At 37.8% G+C, this 17,364-nt stretch overlaps 1 protein-coding gene across 1 annotated transcript; it reads right to left on the reverse strand.

The window, feature by feature from the left end:
• Positions 1-14,322: 14,322 nt before the first annotated feature.
• LOC146916625 (DNA N(6)-methyladenine demethylase ALKBH1C-like) lies at positions 14,323-16,819 on the reverse strand. The gene is made up of 3 exons (XM_085718640.1): positions 16,598-16,819; positions 15,013-15,591; positions 14,323-14,753 (listed from the first exon to the last, which is right to left on the reverse strand). The coding sequence occupies exons 1-3, from the start codon at positions 16,718-16,720 to the stop codon at positions 14,475-14,477; spliced, it is 981 nt and encodes a 326-aa protein (XP_085574766.1). The 5' UTR covers positions 16,721-16,819; the 3' UTR covers positions 14,323-14,474.
• Between the last annotated feature and the right edge of the window lie 545 nt (positions 16,820-17,364).

Here is a 17,364-nt window from a genome sequence, read left to right on the forward strand (position 1 = left end):
AAAAAAATGATAGAAGTTTTTCAAAATAATTTTCAAATATCATTAATGGGGCTCAGAGCCTTTAAATATTATCACATATACTCCCCCTTTTGTCATTAGCAAAAAGAAAATGCGCACTAAAGGCAAAAAGATAATGAGAAAAACTCAAACATGGAGAGAGGATAGACTATAATAAAACAATCAGAGCAAAAAGTGTTAGAGCAAAACAATAATATAGATCAGAGCAAGTATAGACAAACAGAAACATAACATTCAGAAGCAAAACAGTTCAGATTCTATAAGCAATCAGAAGCATAAAACAACAACAAAAAAACTATGGTGTGCATCTAATGGTTAGGTTGTTGCATCATAGCTTTCATGAGAGCAATTTATTCAGACTGTTTCTTCAGTAGCTCTGCTTGTTGTTTCACAAAATCTTCAAGTGCTTGTTGCCTCTGAAGAAGAGAATCTTCCTTAACCTTTGTTTCTGTCAGTTTCTTCTTCAGCGTCTTGAACACCTTTTCTTCTCTCCATATGTACTCTGATTCTGGATAGAAGGGCTCATTAGCTAAGCAAAGAACTGGACCTCTAGCTGGCTCAAATTGTTGCAGATTCATCAGCAGTCTTCTTACAATAGCAGCTTGAGTCCTGATGCATTTCTTGCTTACAGTATCTATTAGCTCAGAGGCTCTGTTCTTCAAAGATGCCCATTTTGTCTCATAGTCAAGAGAAAGAGTGGGAACTCTTCTCAGTTGCATTAGAGTATGCATGTCAGAGCTAAGCTTGAGCAGCTCATTGTCAACGTATTCAGATTCCAAGATGTCTAAGGGTGGTTGTTCTAGAATTTCAAGGTTAGATGAGGTTGATCGTTTGTCAGGAACACTAAGTGTTTGAATCTGATTGGAAGATGGGGGTTGAGTTTGTTCAGTTTCTAGGGTGGTTAGTTGTTGGGTAGGTAGTTCAGAAGTATCTGGGTCAGAAGTGGTTTGTTTAAGAACAACAGGTTCAGAAACAATAGGTGAAGGTAAGGTTTGAGTAGAACTGGTTGAGGCTTCCATTTGTGGTTTAGTTTGTGTGTTTGGTGGTTGTTGTTGTGGTGATGAAGTCTTTTGTGGTTCAGGTGCTTGTTGTTGGAGGTTTTCTAAAACAACTTTCTCAGAAGCAACTGCTTCAGAAGCTGTTTCAGAGGCTTTCTTTGAGTTTGGGTTAACTTTATCAGGTAGTTCACCTGAATAGTGATTAATCAGATTCTCTAAAACAACATTGTCTTCTGTTTGGCTAGTTGAGGATGGTTTGGATGAAGAGGGTAAAACAGGGATAGAGGTTTCTGGAATCTGAATTACCTGAACTGCTTCTGACGCCTCAGCTTCTGGAGCATCCTCCACAATAATCATCATATCTTCCTCTAAATCACCTTCAGTAGCTTTACCAGTAATTGCCTTGACTTCAGCAATTTTCCTCTTGTAGTACTCATCACAGTTTTCTAAGCCCAGAGTCTTGAGCTTCTCATCTCTTTCCAGCTCGTACTGAGCTTTTAAATCCTGCTTTTCTGCTCTCATATGCTCAGCTCGCTCCTTAGCCATTCTCTTCATTGCAGGAGTCACCTCAACCATAGGACTCACAATCTGAAGAGGAACCTTCTTCTTCTTGGGCTCATGCTCTTCTTCTCTTATTTCTTTAAGAGCTTTTTCCAAATGCTCTTTGGTCATTATGGTTTCTCCTTTTCCTCTTCTTTTCTTGGGAATAGAAGCAGCAGCAACTTTCTTTTTCTTGGCCTTTGCATCAGCAACTTCAGACTTAGTACTGGTTCTGCCCCTTTTTCTTTTGGTTCCATCAGGAGCATCAGGAACAACTTTCACTTGAACATTGGCTCCTGATTCTCTGGAGTGAGTAGCTACCAGACCAGCTAAGATTTCAGGATTGTTCTCTTGTAGAATAAAAGGAAAATTCTCAGCTCGTTCTGACTCAGTAATGGACTTTTCCATCCAATTCTCTTTGATAGGGGGTTGGTCAATAATCCTCATAGCATACAAAGATTTGCTGTTTAGGATCTTGTCAGAAGTTGTGACCTTGAAGCAGCTGCCAGATGCAGGCTTGATGTTCCTCAGGACCCCAACAAACCTCCTTGATGGAAAATCTCAGACAGAAGCCTTGCACAAGGTACTTGCTTCCTTCCCTTGTTAATTTCTTCCTTGATAGCCCAACACAGATGATGCATGAGGTATCTAGGAATGTTTATCCTATCAAAAGTGGCCATGAAGTACAGAGCCAGTTGATGATCCTGATTAGGTTTATCAGACCCTACTCCTCTTTAAAAGAAGCAATTAGTGCAAAACTTCAGGAGCAGCCTGTGACAATCCTCCATTTCAGTAGTCCTAGCCTTTGGGTTTCCTTTCAAAAACAATCTCACGTAGCTTTCCAACAGGACATCATCCTTGACCTCCCACCGAAATCTGCCTTTAGCAGAAACTCTGCATGCTCTTGAAATTGCTTTTTCAGTGATGATTACTGGAATACCCATCACAGCTGACCTTATCTCCATATCCTCAAATGGTACCAAACCCATTTCTATTCTAGTATTCCCTTTCAGACTATGATCTCTTTCTACAGCCTGCTCTTCTTCTAACTTAGCAGCTTCCCAGCCGTAGCCTTCAGCCCTTAACCAAAAGTCCTTTACCAGATTCTCATATGTTGGTCCATTCAACATACGGAAATAACCATATAGCTTTTGAGGTTTGACGTAGGATTCCATGTTCACCTTGTATCTCTCAAGAGAGGTGATGTCCACTGGGCTCTCTATTTGAACCTTTAGAGATTCAACCGGTATGGTCATGGTTTTTGGTTTGATGATAAAACCTGGTTCTGAAGCACTCTGTTGTTGTGGCATGCTGGATGTAGATTCTGATAACATTTGTTGCGAGCTTGATAATGCCATTGATGAAGATAATGATGATGATTTGGGTTCTAGGGTTGAGAATTGCACTTACTTCGCAAGAACAGGTTTGAAAGAAGAAGTGTTTGTTGTGAAGTGAGTAGTGTGTGAATTGTCAAAGTGTTAAGAGTAAAAACGTTTGCAATTCAAAAGAGACAAACAAACATAGCATTAATGACATTGGGGGCGCGTGAAAGTACTTTCAAAGTTTTTAAATCATCATTGCCCTTTTAAGTTACACACCAATACAGATAAGCCACGTCAGAAGTTTTCAGAGTAACTGCCAAGTTAGTGGGCCAGTGTTACTACAAAAAGTAACTTCCAGCGTTTCCACTAACTCTACTATTCAGAAGCACAAAATCCAGCTTCTGGACTTCAGATGCTGACGTCATCATCAGAAGTACATTTTCCTCAGAACCTCAATAAAGAGCTTCTGATGGACCATGGCTTCTGAACTGACTTCAGAACCTAAAATCCTATTCAGGAGCAAGCAAGCTTTTAATCAGACACAAAGTGCATGTTCAAATTTTTCTTTATAAAATCAAATCTTTCAACAGTTAAAGGCTTAGTAAAGATATCAGCCCATTGATTCTTAGTATCAATGAATTGTATATCTAAAATTCCTTTTTGAACATAGTCTCTGATAAAATGATGTTTGATTTCAATATGCTTAGCTCTTGAATGCGAAATTGGATTTTTAGACAAACATATAGCAGCAGTATTATCACAATAAACGGGAATAATGTTAGCAATTATCTGATAGTCTTCCAATTGATGTTTCATCCAAAATAGTTATGTACAACAACTTGCAGCTGAAATGTATTATGCTTCTGCTGTAGACATAACAATAGTTGTTTGTCTTTTGCTAGCCCAGGATATAAGATTATCACCCAGAAATTGACAATTGCCACTGGTTGACTTTCTTTCAATCCTATCACCAGTATAATCAGCATCACAGAATCCAATTAGCTTATAATCTAAGGATTTCCTATAAAGGAGTCCAAGATTAGTTGTTCCTTTCAAATACCTGAAGATTCTCTTGACAGCAGTCAAATGAGATTCTCTAGGATCTGATTGGAATCTTGCACACAAGCATACACTGAATAAAATATTTGGCCTAGATACAGTGAGGTATAACAGAGAATCAATCATACCTCTGTACAGCTTCTGATATACTTTTGCTCCTTCATCTTCTTTGCTTAAGGTGCATGTAGGATGCATTGGAGTGTTCATCACTTTACAATCTTCAAGCTTGAATCTCTTCAGAAGCTCCTTTGTGTATTTGGATTGATGAACATAGACTCCATCTTTGCATTGATTGATTTGAATGCCCATGAAGAACTTCAGCTCTCCCATCATGCTCATTTCAAATTCATCCTGCATTAACTTAGAAAATTCCTTTCAAAGATATGAATTAGTAGAACCAAATATTATATCATCAACATATATTTGCACAACAAGAATATTTTTCCCAAGGGTCCTTCTGAAGAGTGTTGTGTCAACCTGTCCTCTTTTAAAATCATTTTTGATTAAGAAATTACTTAGTCTATCATACCAAGCTCTGGGAGCTTGTTTCAAGCCATATAGTGATTTTTTCAGTTTAAAAACATGATCAGGATACTTAAGATCCTCAAAACCAAGAGGTTGTTTGACATACACTTCTTCTTTAATGACACCATTAAGAAATGCACTCTTGACATCCATTTGATATAATATTATGCCATGATTAACTGCATAGGAAAGAAGTAACCTGATTGCTTCCAATCTTGCAACTGGAGCAAATGTTTCAGTATAATCAATGCATTCTTGTTGGCTATAACCTTGTGCAACAAGTCTTGCTTTGTTTCTTGTTACTTCTCCTTGCTCATTCAACTTGGTTCTGAATGCCCATTTTGTTCTAATAATGTTCTTATGATGAGGTTTGGGTACCAGATCCCACACATCATTTCTTTGAAATTGATTCAACTCTTCTTGCATAGCTAAGATCCATCCATCATCTGAAAGTGCTTCAACAACTGTTGTAGGTTCAATCATTGATATCAGTCCAATCATAGACTCTTCTTGTCTGAAATATGATCTTGTTCTTCTTGGACTATCTTTGTTTCCAATGATTAGCTCCTCAGGATGTGAAGACTTGTGCTTGAATGTGTTTCTGGGAGGATCTGCTTGATGTGAGCCATCTTGTGCTTCATCAGAAGCAGCTTCATCTTAAGCTTCTGATGTGGGTTCAGCTTCTGGACTATCTTCAGATTCAGCTATCTGATCAGGTTCTGGAGTATCTTCAGGAACCTGTATCTCTGCAAAACTTTCATCTTGCTCTGGAGTTTTACTCCCATGCTCTTTGTCATCAAATTTAACGTCATAGATTCTTCAACATAGAGTGTCTCTGAATTATACACTCTGTATGCCTTTGACCTTTCAGAGTAACCTAAAATGATTCCTCTTTGGGCCTTGGCATCAAATTTCTTTAGGTAGAGCTTGTTATTCAGAATGTAACATGTACATCCAAATTGATGAAAGTAAGATATATTGGTTCTTCTTCATTTAAAGAGTTCATATGATGTTTTCTCCAAAATAGGTCTGATATAGATCCAGTTCTGGACATAACATGCTGTATTCACTGCTTCTGCCCAAAAATGCTTTGCTAAATTGTTTTCATGGATCATGGTTCTGGCCATTTCTTGTAAAGTTCTATTCTTTCTTTCTACAACCCCATTTTGTTGTGGAGTTCTAGGAGAAGAGAATTCATGGACAATTCCATGTTTTTCAAAAAAAGCTTCAAATGGCTCATTTTTAAACTCTCCACCATGCTCACTTCTGATTTTCAAAATCTTTGTTTATTTTTCAGATTGAATTTGAGTGCAGAAACTACTGAATACATCACAAGCAACATCTTTACTCTTCAGGAATTTTACCCAGGTCCATCTGCTGTAATCATCAACAATAACCAATCCATATCTACTTCCATATAAGGATGCAGTGCTAACTGGTCCAAATAAGTCAATATGAAGTAGTTCTAAGGGTCTGGCGGTTGAAACAATGTCTTTTTTTTTAAAAGATGATTTCACAATCTTCCCATTCTGGCATGCACCACAAAGTGCACCACAAAGATTTCACAATCTTCCCTTTGACAAGTTGTAACTTACTAAGCTTAGAGATTAATCTCCAGTTAGCATGTCCTAACCTTCTGTGTCACATCCATTTCTTATCATTCATTGACAGAAGGCAAAATGACCTTCTGATCAACCAGTTCAGAAAAGTTGATTTTGTAGACATTTTCCACTCTCTTTCCCTTGAACACAATGGATTTGTCTTCCTTGTTGATTACAGTACAATTGGCTTTCTCAAATAACACATCATAACCATTGTCACAAAATTGACTAATGCTCAAAAGGTTATGTTCAAGACCATCTACCAACCATACATTATTAATTGAGGTAGAAGAATTACCAATAGTTCCTGTACCAATGATCTTTCCAGACTGGTTGCCTCCAAATTTCACACTTCCTCCTTCCTTCATTGTTAGGCTGAGGAACATGGATTTCTCTCCTGTCATGTGTCTTGAGCAACCGCTGTCTAGGTACCATGATCTTTGTTTCTCCTTTGCTCTTAGACATACCTGCAATATTGAAATTTTCAGATTTAGGTACCCATTGTCTTATGGGTCCTCTCTGGTTAGTACTAGAAGTTTTACTCTTCACTTCTTGTACCTTGTGTTGTGTGTTGGGTTGCTTCTGATTAACCATCACCTTAGGTTATACAACCTTTGGTTTTGGTACTTCAGGAGCAGTAACTGTCTTCTTCTGAGACTTAGACTTCAGAACCTCAGATTTTGGTTTCACCAGACTCTGAGGAACAGGTTCTGATCTCTTTAGAATCCTGATCTTTGAAGTCTTGGAATCAGAGTTGATCATAGCCTTTGGCTTGGAGTTCTTTGGCTTTGAAGTAATCTTAGCCTTAGAGCTAGAAGCTTCAGGTTCTGATTGAACAATAGTTTCCAACTCAGCACCTTCAGGTACAAAGAAGGTTTTCAATCCTTCCTTGATGCATTCACAACATGCTTTGAGACTGATTTCATTAGGTTTCCCTCCTGAAAATCCAATCCCTTTGCCATTGTTTCTGTAAATGTTGTAAATCATTGAAGCAACTCTGCTTCTGTCAATACCAGACATGATAAAATCTTCAAGAGCAATTTCATGGTTGCTTAAAGGTTTTTCATTACACTTTTCTTGTAGCTTCTGACATAAGAACCTGAGCTTGTCTTCATAAGTTTTACAAATGAAGTCAAAGCCCCTAAGTCCTTCTTCAGAAGCTTTCAGATCCAATAGAGTTGATTTTTGTTGTTTCACTAAGTCAACAAATTTTTCTTTTAAATCCTTCAACTCATTGGTTCTTATTTCAAAATGTGTAAGAAGTTCTTTAAGTGACTCAACAAGTTCATTTCTGGGAATTTTAGAATATACCTCGTTTTCATCTCCTGAATCTGAATCTGATCCAGCTTCTGAAGTTGTTGTTGCTACCAACCCAACAGCTATCTTTGCATCTTCATCAGCTTTCTCTTTATCAGATCCAGATTCACTTCCCAAATCATCCCAGGTGGCCATTAAACTCTGCTTAATCTGCTTCTTGAATTTGCTTGGTTTGAAAGATGACTTCTTTGACTTGTCCTTTGACTTTTCCTTCTAAAGATCAGGGCAATCAGCAATGAAATGTCCAAGCTTCTTACAATTGAAGCAACCCTTCTGATCTTCTCTCTTTGAGCTTCTTTAGTTACCTCTTCTGGTCAGAAACTTTCTATTCTTCTTGGTCAGATACTGAAGTTTGTTGGAGAGCATAGCCATCTCAGCAGCATCTTCTTCAGAGTCTGAACCAGATGGTTCTTCTTCTTCAAATTCAACCACTTTGAGAGCTTTTGATGACTTGCCTTTGGACGGAAGAGCTATTGATTTACTCTTCTTAGTAGACTCATGTTCATTAAGACTTAACTCATGAAATTTGAGAGAACTAACAAGATCTTCAACAGTTAAAGTGTTTAAATCTTTAGCTTCCTCAATGGCAGTCACCTTTGGTCTCTATCTAGCAGGCAAACTTCTGAGTATCTTGCTCACATGATCAGAAGCAACATAACTCTTCTTCAGTATTTGAAGTCCAGAGACCAGAGTTTGAAACCTTGAGTACATCTCCTCAATAGTTTCATCATCCTTCATCTTGAATAACTCATACTGATGTACAAGCATAAGAGCCTTTGCTTCTCTGACTTTCTTGCTGCCTTCATAGTTAGCACAAAGAGAAGCAAACATTGCTTTAGCAGTTGACTTGTCACTCATCTTCATGTACTCTGCTTTAGGGATAACAGTGACAAGTGTTCTTCTGATGATATGATGCTTCTTGTAAATCTTCTTCTGAACAGGACTATGTTTCTTTCTATCAACAACAGCTCCTTCTTCATCAAGAACCAAGTCATCAGCAACACCTTCTTCTAGTATGTCCCAAAGTTCTTTGTCTAAACTCACGACATAACTATAGAAGTTGGTTTTCCACCAAGAGAATTCTTCAGGGTCTCCATTGAATCTAGGAATCTTTCCTACACTGGATTTATTGTTGTCAACATTGTAATCATGAGCCACAGCAGTATGATCAGGTCCAGATCCAGAAGTAGAAGTACCACTAGACATGTTTTTCTCAAATCTTGGACTGTTACACTGTTAGGTGTTATCAACAGAACCAAGGCTCTAGATACCAATTGAAGGTGAGAAAAACACAAGAAGGGGGGTTGAATTGTGTTTTGAAAAATTCTTCGTTTCTCCTAAACTGAACACACTGATCAGAAGCTAAGTGAGACAACTTCTGAGATGATAATCAGAATCTGAATGCAGCGGATAAAAACAGAGAGAGATAGTGAAGAAAGACACAAAGCAATTATACAGGTTCCTTCCACAAACTGGAAGTAGTACTGTCCCCCTTGCACTTCCAAGGAGAGTTCACTAGAATGTAATATCTGATTACAAATGCTCAAGCACACAGCAAGAGACTTCCTTTGCTCAAGCACACTTTGCAAGAGTCTTCCTATGCTCAAGAACAACTGCAAGAGACTTCTAAACAAACAAGATTACAGAGGAAAATGTTTAAAGTTGAACACTTGATATACAATCAGAGGTGCTCACAATACAAATCAGATAAGACTCTAAGACTTAAGAATTTCTAGAATATGACTTTGAGAAACAGAAATTCTAAGTGAATGCAGAACAATTTCAGCAGAGGTTTGGCACTAGTAAAAATGTTGAGAGTCTTTCGTTCAGCATTGCCAAATCTCTAAGTCTTCACTCCTTTATAAAGAGGTGTGAAAGAGACGTTGTGAAATTGCCAGCACATCAAGAGAGTCGTTGTTGAAGTTTGATCAATCACCAATGATCTTTTGCCTGATTTGGTTGTTGTCCTATGAAGAACCAATTTGAAATCCATTCCCATTGTGAAGGAACATCTTTGCAGGCATAGCTGTTATTCTGGAGCTGTTTTCTTGTCTTGTAGCGTGGACACAAAACAGAGTAGTGGAGAAGGTGGTTGTACAGTTCGTACAAAGTACAATGTCAATGCTCTTTGAAGATAAGCTTTCAATGCCTTCAAATCTTCACCAAAATGACCGTTGCAACGTTCCACTAGTCTTCTGCATTTATTTCAAATCCAATAGACAGCTTTTGAAGTGTTAATTCTTGAATCTTCAGCTTTTGGTGATTATCAGCTTCTGATGAGCTTCAGCTTCTGATGAAGTTGCTTCTGGACTACTTGCTTCTGATGAACTTCAGCTTCTAATGACTTTCAGCTTCTGATGACGTCATCATTCTTCAGGAGCACTTTTGGTCGTCAGGAGCACTTCTTTTCAGATGCTTTAAAGCTTCCTTTCCTTGATTCCTTAGCTCTCATTTGTCCTTCAGAACCTTCAAGTGATGTAAATTTTTAACTATGGTCCTGTACACTTGAACAAATATTAGCTAGTCCAATTGTCAATTTTTAATACCTTGTTATCATCAAAACTCTTTAAGGTTCATTGTTAAACACATTTTGTTCCAACAGTAGGAGATAGGGAAATCGCCGGCTGAAGGGAGGGAGAGGAGGGTTTCCAAGGAGGTTTCATTCAAGTCGATGTTGGCAGGGCCGTCGGAGCACCTGATGGCGGTGGCTCACCGGCAGATTGATTTGATTCTGACGGAGGAGAGACTCAAGGAGCATGAAAATTGCTTTGCTGCGGTTTTAAGGTGCCATAGAAAGACTCAACAGGTTCAACACAACTGTGTGATGGAATGGGTGAAGAATGTGAAGGTCATGTCTATGGGTGATAATATGATGCTTTTGCGACCTGATGATCCTGCTGGTTTTCTGCAAGCTGCAAAGTTTCATGAACCTTGGTGGAATTCTATGTTTAAGGAGGTCACCAAATGGTCACCCACATCAGTGGTTTCAAAGAGAAGGGTGTGGTTGAAGTTTTCTGGTGTTCCGATTCGTGTGTGGGAGGAAGAAAGCTTTAAGTTGTTGGGCTCATGTTTTGGGGAGTTTGTTGATTTTGATGAGGAGACGGTTAGTACGAAGAGGGTTGATGTTGCCAGGATTCTAGTTTGTACAACAAGAAGGGATTAGATAAATGAATCTCTTACAATCCATGTTATGGGAGCTGTTTTTGTTCTTTGGGTGGTTGAAGAGGGTCCGGTGGTGGCGACGGCGAAGCAATCTCGTACGGTGGCGGAGTGGACGGTGGCAGTATGCCTCTACCAGAGGCAGAAGCTTTTTCTGAAGATGATGAAGAGGTGGGCCCAAGGAGGGAAGTTGATGTTTGCATAGGGGAGGTAGGAGGCACATCTCTACTGGGATCCTCCTTTTTGGTGAAAGGACAAGTGATTAGTCAAAATGGAACTTTTTCTGAAGTTCACTGTCACGCGCCCTAATTGCGGAAGGAAATTTCAAATTCTCCACTCAATGGTGAACACGTGGCAAGGGAAAAGGTGGGAGAAGAAAAGCAACTGCGGGAGGAGAGAAAGACATAGGAGATTTGATGGGGCCACTTGAGGGACAGATGGCGCATGGAGAGCTCATTGCAGGGGTGACCATGGCAGCTGCAAAGGAGGGGATCCATGCCCTGGAGAGAGAAGAGTGGCCTGCGGTCAACAAAAGTCAGCAGGGACAACTTGAGACTGCAGGGCCTGGAGTTTCTATTTTTCAGAATTTTTTTTCTTCAGGATGTTGCTTGTAAGGTGTTGTTGCTGAAATTAGGGGGTGGGAGAGTAAATAAGCATACACGTTTTTACTCGGATGATTCCAATATCTCAGATTTTAGTGACTCACTTGAGGATATTTCGGCTAATCATGGATTGCGGTTGTTGCACAATAGAAGATGAAAACAAAGGAATAAGCGTGGCAAAGAGGGCGCTTTATTGAATGGGAGATCAGATTTAGGGAGGTTGGTGGAACCGGCTGCGAAGGGTGGTAAAGGTAGGGAGGGAAAAAGCAGAGTTATGAGGTCAAATCAGGGAGGTGCAAGGGTTCCAACTGGTGATGGTTGTGCTTCATTGAGGAGGGATAGTAGGGCTCACTCCTCGTCGGCTTCAGGACTTCATCTCATTTTGTCTAATTCTTGTGAGGTAGTCCCATAATCTCCTATGCAAAGAACCACTCAGCAGGATCCTTTGAAGCGTTTAGAGGTGGAGTCACTTTTAGGTTACCAAAAAGGTGTGAGTTTTTCTTTTACAACAGAAAATAATGGGAATAAAGAGAGATTGGAAGTTATGGAGGAGGTGGATGTTAACAAGAAGGCAATTAAATGGAGAGCTAATGGTGATCCATGATTATTACAACCTTTAATACTCGTGGATCGGGGGGGTAGGATAAAAGAAACAAGATCAAAGAATTAGTGAGGCAAAATAAAGTGGAGTTTTTTGCGTTACAAGAGACAAAAATGGAGGTAATTACTCAATCTTTTTGCAATAATCTTTGGGGTGGGGAGGATTGTTCTTGGGCTTTTCGCCCGTCGGTGGGGAATAGTGGAGGCATCCTTTCAATTTGGGATAAATCAAACTCTTCTCTTAATTTTATATTTGTCAGTGAAGGTTTTATGAGAGTGTGTTTGGATAGGGGAGTGGAGAAACATAAGTGTTTTTTATTAATGTTTATTCCATATGTGATCTTCTATCTAAGAGGAGGCTTTGGGAGGAAATTGGGTGAAGGGGTGTGGTGCATTCTAACTGACTTTAATACCATTGGAGGTGAAGAGGAGTGGTGTGGGGTGAATAGGGAGTTATCTTCTAGTCAACGGGGAGAATTGAATTTTTATTCTAATTATCTTAATGATGTGGAGATGGAGGATGTGAATATTTTAGGGCGTCGTTTCACTTGGTACCATCTGAATGGTCGATCTATGAGTTGAATTGATAGAGTTCTTATATTTTGGGTGCCTTGCGTCTGTGCAGAAGCGTTACTGAAAATAAATTTATGCAGGGAACAACTAAAAAGAAAATAAATTTTTTTGAAGGAAAAAAAAAGTTTTAAAACCAACATATTAAATTTAAGGATAATATATGTTTTTAGTCCTATAAATTAGAATTTTTTAGGTTTAGTCCTTAAAAAAAATATTCAATTTTTGTCTTGATTTTTTTAACATTTTACAAAAAAAACTGTTTTTAGTCTTGGATTTAATCTATTTTTTTAACTTTTTTATCTATGCTAATTTTCGACAACGGAACTTATTTGAGCTAGTTCAATATTAACTATTTGAGGTAGCTGAATATAAATACATACCTACCAACTCAAGAATAATATTATTTTTGGGGTAGCCAAGGCCACCCTTCCACATGAAGGGCTACGCCCCTGGTTACTGGAAGAGTTTTTTCAGCTCCTGTGCTACCTGCTGCTGTGAGACGCGGTGGTTGTTGCAGATGGCAGCAGCCTCTGCGTTTTGAGTCTTCTGCTGCATTTTTTCAATCCTCTGGTGCTGTTCTGTGGTTTTTTTTTTTTCCTGCTGTGCGTTGCTGTTTTATGGAGGCAGGGCTATGTGACTGAATTCCGATTTCTTTAATTGGATTTCAGCATCATAGCTCTTGCTGTCATAGGCATGGCTGCAGTTTTTTTCGTGGAGTTTTTTTAGATGTTACGCCTATATGAGGTATCCTTGTATTTTTTTCTCCTCCTCTTTGAGTTTTGCTAAGAGTTTCGGTTTCAATAATATTCGCCGTTTCAAAAAATGTTGAAAAACATGTTTCTCATATAAATGGATTTCTTCATTCCGCTAGAGTAAAGTTATATTTGGAATAACCTATCTAAATTGTAGGACCAAAAGTAGTATAAAACTTACATCATTGTTGACAGTAAGATATAAATTACAATTTTTATTTATCTTTACATAATTCGTTCTGAATTTTTAATTAAAATATAATGTACTGATACAGTTTCATAATTACATGTAATTTTAGTTATCTCTTCAAAAATGTAATTTTATTTATATTATTATTATGGATTAAATGACAGTAGCAATCGACATCCATTATTCTTTGAAGAATGGAAATTCTTATTTTTTATAAGAGTAATGTTAACGGCTCCTTTATTTATAATTTGGGGAGAATGGTTTCTGGTGAGACTCTCGTAGCCATCACAATCAAAGTTTCTTTAACAAGCTTTACCCTTGGAAATGACATTGGATGTTGGATTTCTTAGGGTCCTCCAAGAGAAGGGTAAGGTAAGTAAGGATATTGGAGGAAGACAAATAGCTCAAGCCAACCACATAGTAGTTAAACTCAAAAAGTGAGTCCTCGCAAGCTTAGCTCTGTTGGTAGCGATAATGCATAATATATGCAAGCTCCAAGGTTCGAACCCCGGACACCACCAAAAATAAAACTCAGAAAGTGAATGATTGAAGAACTTGAAAAACCAAACTTGATTTTAGGACAAGAAACTGTTTCAGAAGAACATACTGTAATTATATTTTATAGGTTACACACTGTGGTTGAGCCAAGCATTGCTAACCAGAGCTTTGCTTACCCAAAATGATCTGTGTGAGATACTCATTTGTACCCCCCAAAAAAAGCTGTTTTTTACTCTTGTCTGTATATGCTTTTCTGATTGATTCATATTTTCAAATACTAAAGAGAAGTAATTAATCATATCAGAAATCATAAAGTTCATGGAAACACAGTGTTTAGACAATTTTTAACCGAATGTTATAATTGTGAACAATAATAGAAACTACGGTTATCCTTAACAGCCAAATAACGCATAGTACTAGTTAGAACTTACCCTTGTATCAACTATCAAATGGGAATCTTTAACAGTCATTCCACAAAGAATTCAACAGAAAGAACTTACCTCAGATCGACAAGATTGACTTAAGAAAGCACACATACATATAATTCCAGTAAATAAGCAAGAGGATATGTGATAAAGTGAAATACATTCATATTAGAAAGTCACTGTCACTGAAGGATGTAAAATTAGCATGGAATTGCATTACATGCCCTGCCCCATGTAATTCACAAAATAGGTTTCAGGCTAATCTATGATAGTCAAAATACGGCGGATTTTTAATTTAATACTGTCTGAAAGTAAGATTCAATCGGCCAGGTTTACGGAGATTAGTTTCTTCGAGCAAGCGGCTAGGAGCAGTCTCTGGCTGAATAGTACTAACACCATGAAAGACATTTCTGGCCTTTCCACCAAAGATTAAAACATCCCCAGATTCCAGAAGAACTTTCTTTGCCTTGTCAACATCCCTTTCATCACCATACAAAAACTCTGCAGTGTCTCCAATAGAGAATGACACCACTGGCAACCCTTCATGGATACTCTGTTCACTTTCATCCTTGTCCTGCAAGCAAGCAAACTCTATCACTCAGTCAAGATTCAAAATGTAAAATGTGGATGCAGTGTTGTCAATGGCACATCGCAGAAAATGACAGATTCAAATTCCGCTATGCTACAGCGCTATAGCATCACTACTTGCCAACACTTTGTATTAAATAGCGTCTTGTGAAATAAATGCGATTTGTTCGAACTCTGCTACGCCAGAGTGCTATAGCACGTAGCAACTATTTGACAACACTGTGAGAATGAAGTAATATACTTACCTGATGAAGACCAAGTTGTCCGTTCTTAGCGTAATAATTAACAATACAAATGTCTGGAGAGATCAAGGGAAGTTTGGATTTAGGGTGTTTGGCCAGGGAATGTGAATCTTTGATTGCAGAGTCAACCAATGTTAGGAATTCATCAGGAATCTTTGGGGGAACTGACCCATCACACGGTCGCTGATATTCGTATTTACTTGTCTGAGGATCCCAATTTCTACCAAGACACATCATTTTCAATTTCAACATAGCCCCACCTTCATAACTAGGTTGGTAAAATCCTCCTTCACCTAACCCTAATTCCCTACATACTTTCACTATCTTAACTTGATCGGTTAATGTAATGTAACCCTTCAAATGAATCATCCCAGGTCTTAACACATCCCCTTTACTAATTTGGTTCTGCTCCTTCCTTTTTTCTCTGTTTCCTTTAAACAAAGGTGGTTTCAAACGAGGAATACTTCCACCTTGTTTGGGGGTGCAAATATCAAAAGGCTTTGTTATAGTTTGAGAAACAGAAACACCCTCTTTGTCACAATCATTGTTCTTCATAGATGTTTTATCTCCAACAGCAGCAACCTTATCAAAATAAAATCCATTAATTAATGAAAGAATCATCATATAGAATTACTAATTTGTATTAATCACTCTAAAATTACTAATTTTTTAATTTAGTTCCTACAAAATCTTCTTGAGTAAACCACTAATTTGGTCCCTGTCTTTGTAAGGCACTATCAAATTAGTCCCTAACTCTATTAATATTTCAAAACAATCTTTGTCAAAAGTTTCTCAATTAAATATTTGCCTCTATGTTTTGGTCACATAACAAGGGACTTGAAAACTTTTGACAAAGACATAAATTATTTTGAAATTTCGTCAAAAGTTTCTCGATTAGATCCCTTTCTCTTTGTTTTAGTCACACGATGAGGGACTTAGTTTAGAAAATTGAAATATTAACAGAGACAACGACTAATTTGAGAATGACTTACAAAGACAGAACCAATTTGGTGGCTTACTCAAAATTTCTTCAATATTAGTCCTAAATTATCTTTTATTTAAAAAATAAAACAATTGAATAAAGACCCAATTTGGTCCCTTAAAATTTTCTCACAGCCCAAGTCAATAAATTAATCCCTCACATGTTCATAATGGACTAAATCAGTCCTTCTGTTTACAATAATTCAACATTAACACAGAGACTCATGAGGGGCTAAATCGGACCGCCGCAAACAAATTATTAGGGACCCAATTGTGTTTTAAATCTCAAAAAAATAGTACTTCTAAAACCACTTGGATTGGGTTGGTCTGGTAGTGTTGGTTTGAGACCTTAAAGCGAAGCGTATCGATTTTCCTCAGTATCAATTTCTCGGTGGGTTAGTTTGAAATAATACTGCATGTAGTGATATAACCAAAATTGAATAAATTTTTGTAATGACTAAATTTAGAAAGTACTAATCTTGTATGAACTTAAAACATATTTAACACCAACAAATACAGTAATCACTAATCACAAAATAAAACCCTAATTTCAATTTCGTGATGATAATCTATGAGAATAATCTATGCTAATCAAATTGAACGTTACCGGCGTTGTGGGCAGCGGTGTTTGTGGAGTGACAGGATGGTGGTTGAATGGAAGAACACGATCACGATCGCGATCGCGAATGGAACCATTGGAGCTTTGCGATGGCGAAAATCGATCGTCCATTTACGATGCTAGTTACCAATGGGTATCGAAATACGAATAGAAGCACTTTCCTTTTTGAAGTATCGTTTGGGTTTACGTTTTCTCTGTTGAATTCAATTCAACGAGACATACTTTCTCGGGAATATATATATCCTTTATTATAAGGGTTGTGATTACCCGTGCCCCGGGGCACTGGTTAAGGTATCTAAAAAAGGAAAAATTAAATAAAAAAATACACTTTTTTGACTTTTGAAGTTTTGATTACACAATTTTCAATACAAAAGCTTCTATATTTGCTTCTTTAACCATTATCCCGGGGCACCGGTTAACATTTTCCTTATTATAAAAGATAGACTTGATGAGCTAGCATGTTTGCCATAATCCCTTACATTTTTTCCCTCCTAAAAATGTAATTATTGCTAATCTAATCTCACAACCACACACTTAATCAGAGCCGTTGATTCAAACTCTATTTTCAAACTCCTCGCTTTCTCTCTCATACAGAAACGTCATAATGGCAATTGAAAACAGTGTTAATCATCCTCATAATGGCAATTGAAAACACGTATTAATGCTAATCAACTTAGTCAACAACTCCCTTCATCTCAGCCGTAGATCTCATAACCTTTCATGTATTAATGTTAATCAACTCAGTCAACATCCCA

The sequence above is a fragment of the Medicago sativa genome, chromosome 6, assembly GCF_051527215.1.
Source record: "Medicago sativa cultivar Bolivia chromosome 6, Bolivia_mono, whole genome shotgun sequence".
Lineage (NCBI taxonomy): Eukaryota > Viridiplantae > Streptophyta > Magnoliopsida > Fabales > Fabaceae > Medicago > Medicago sativa.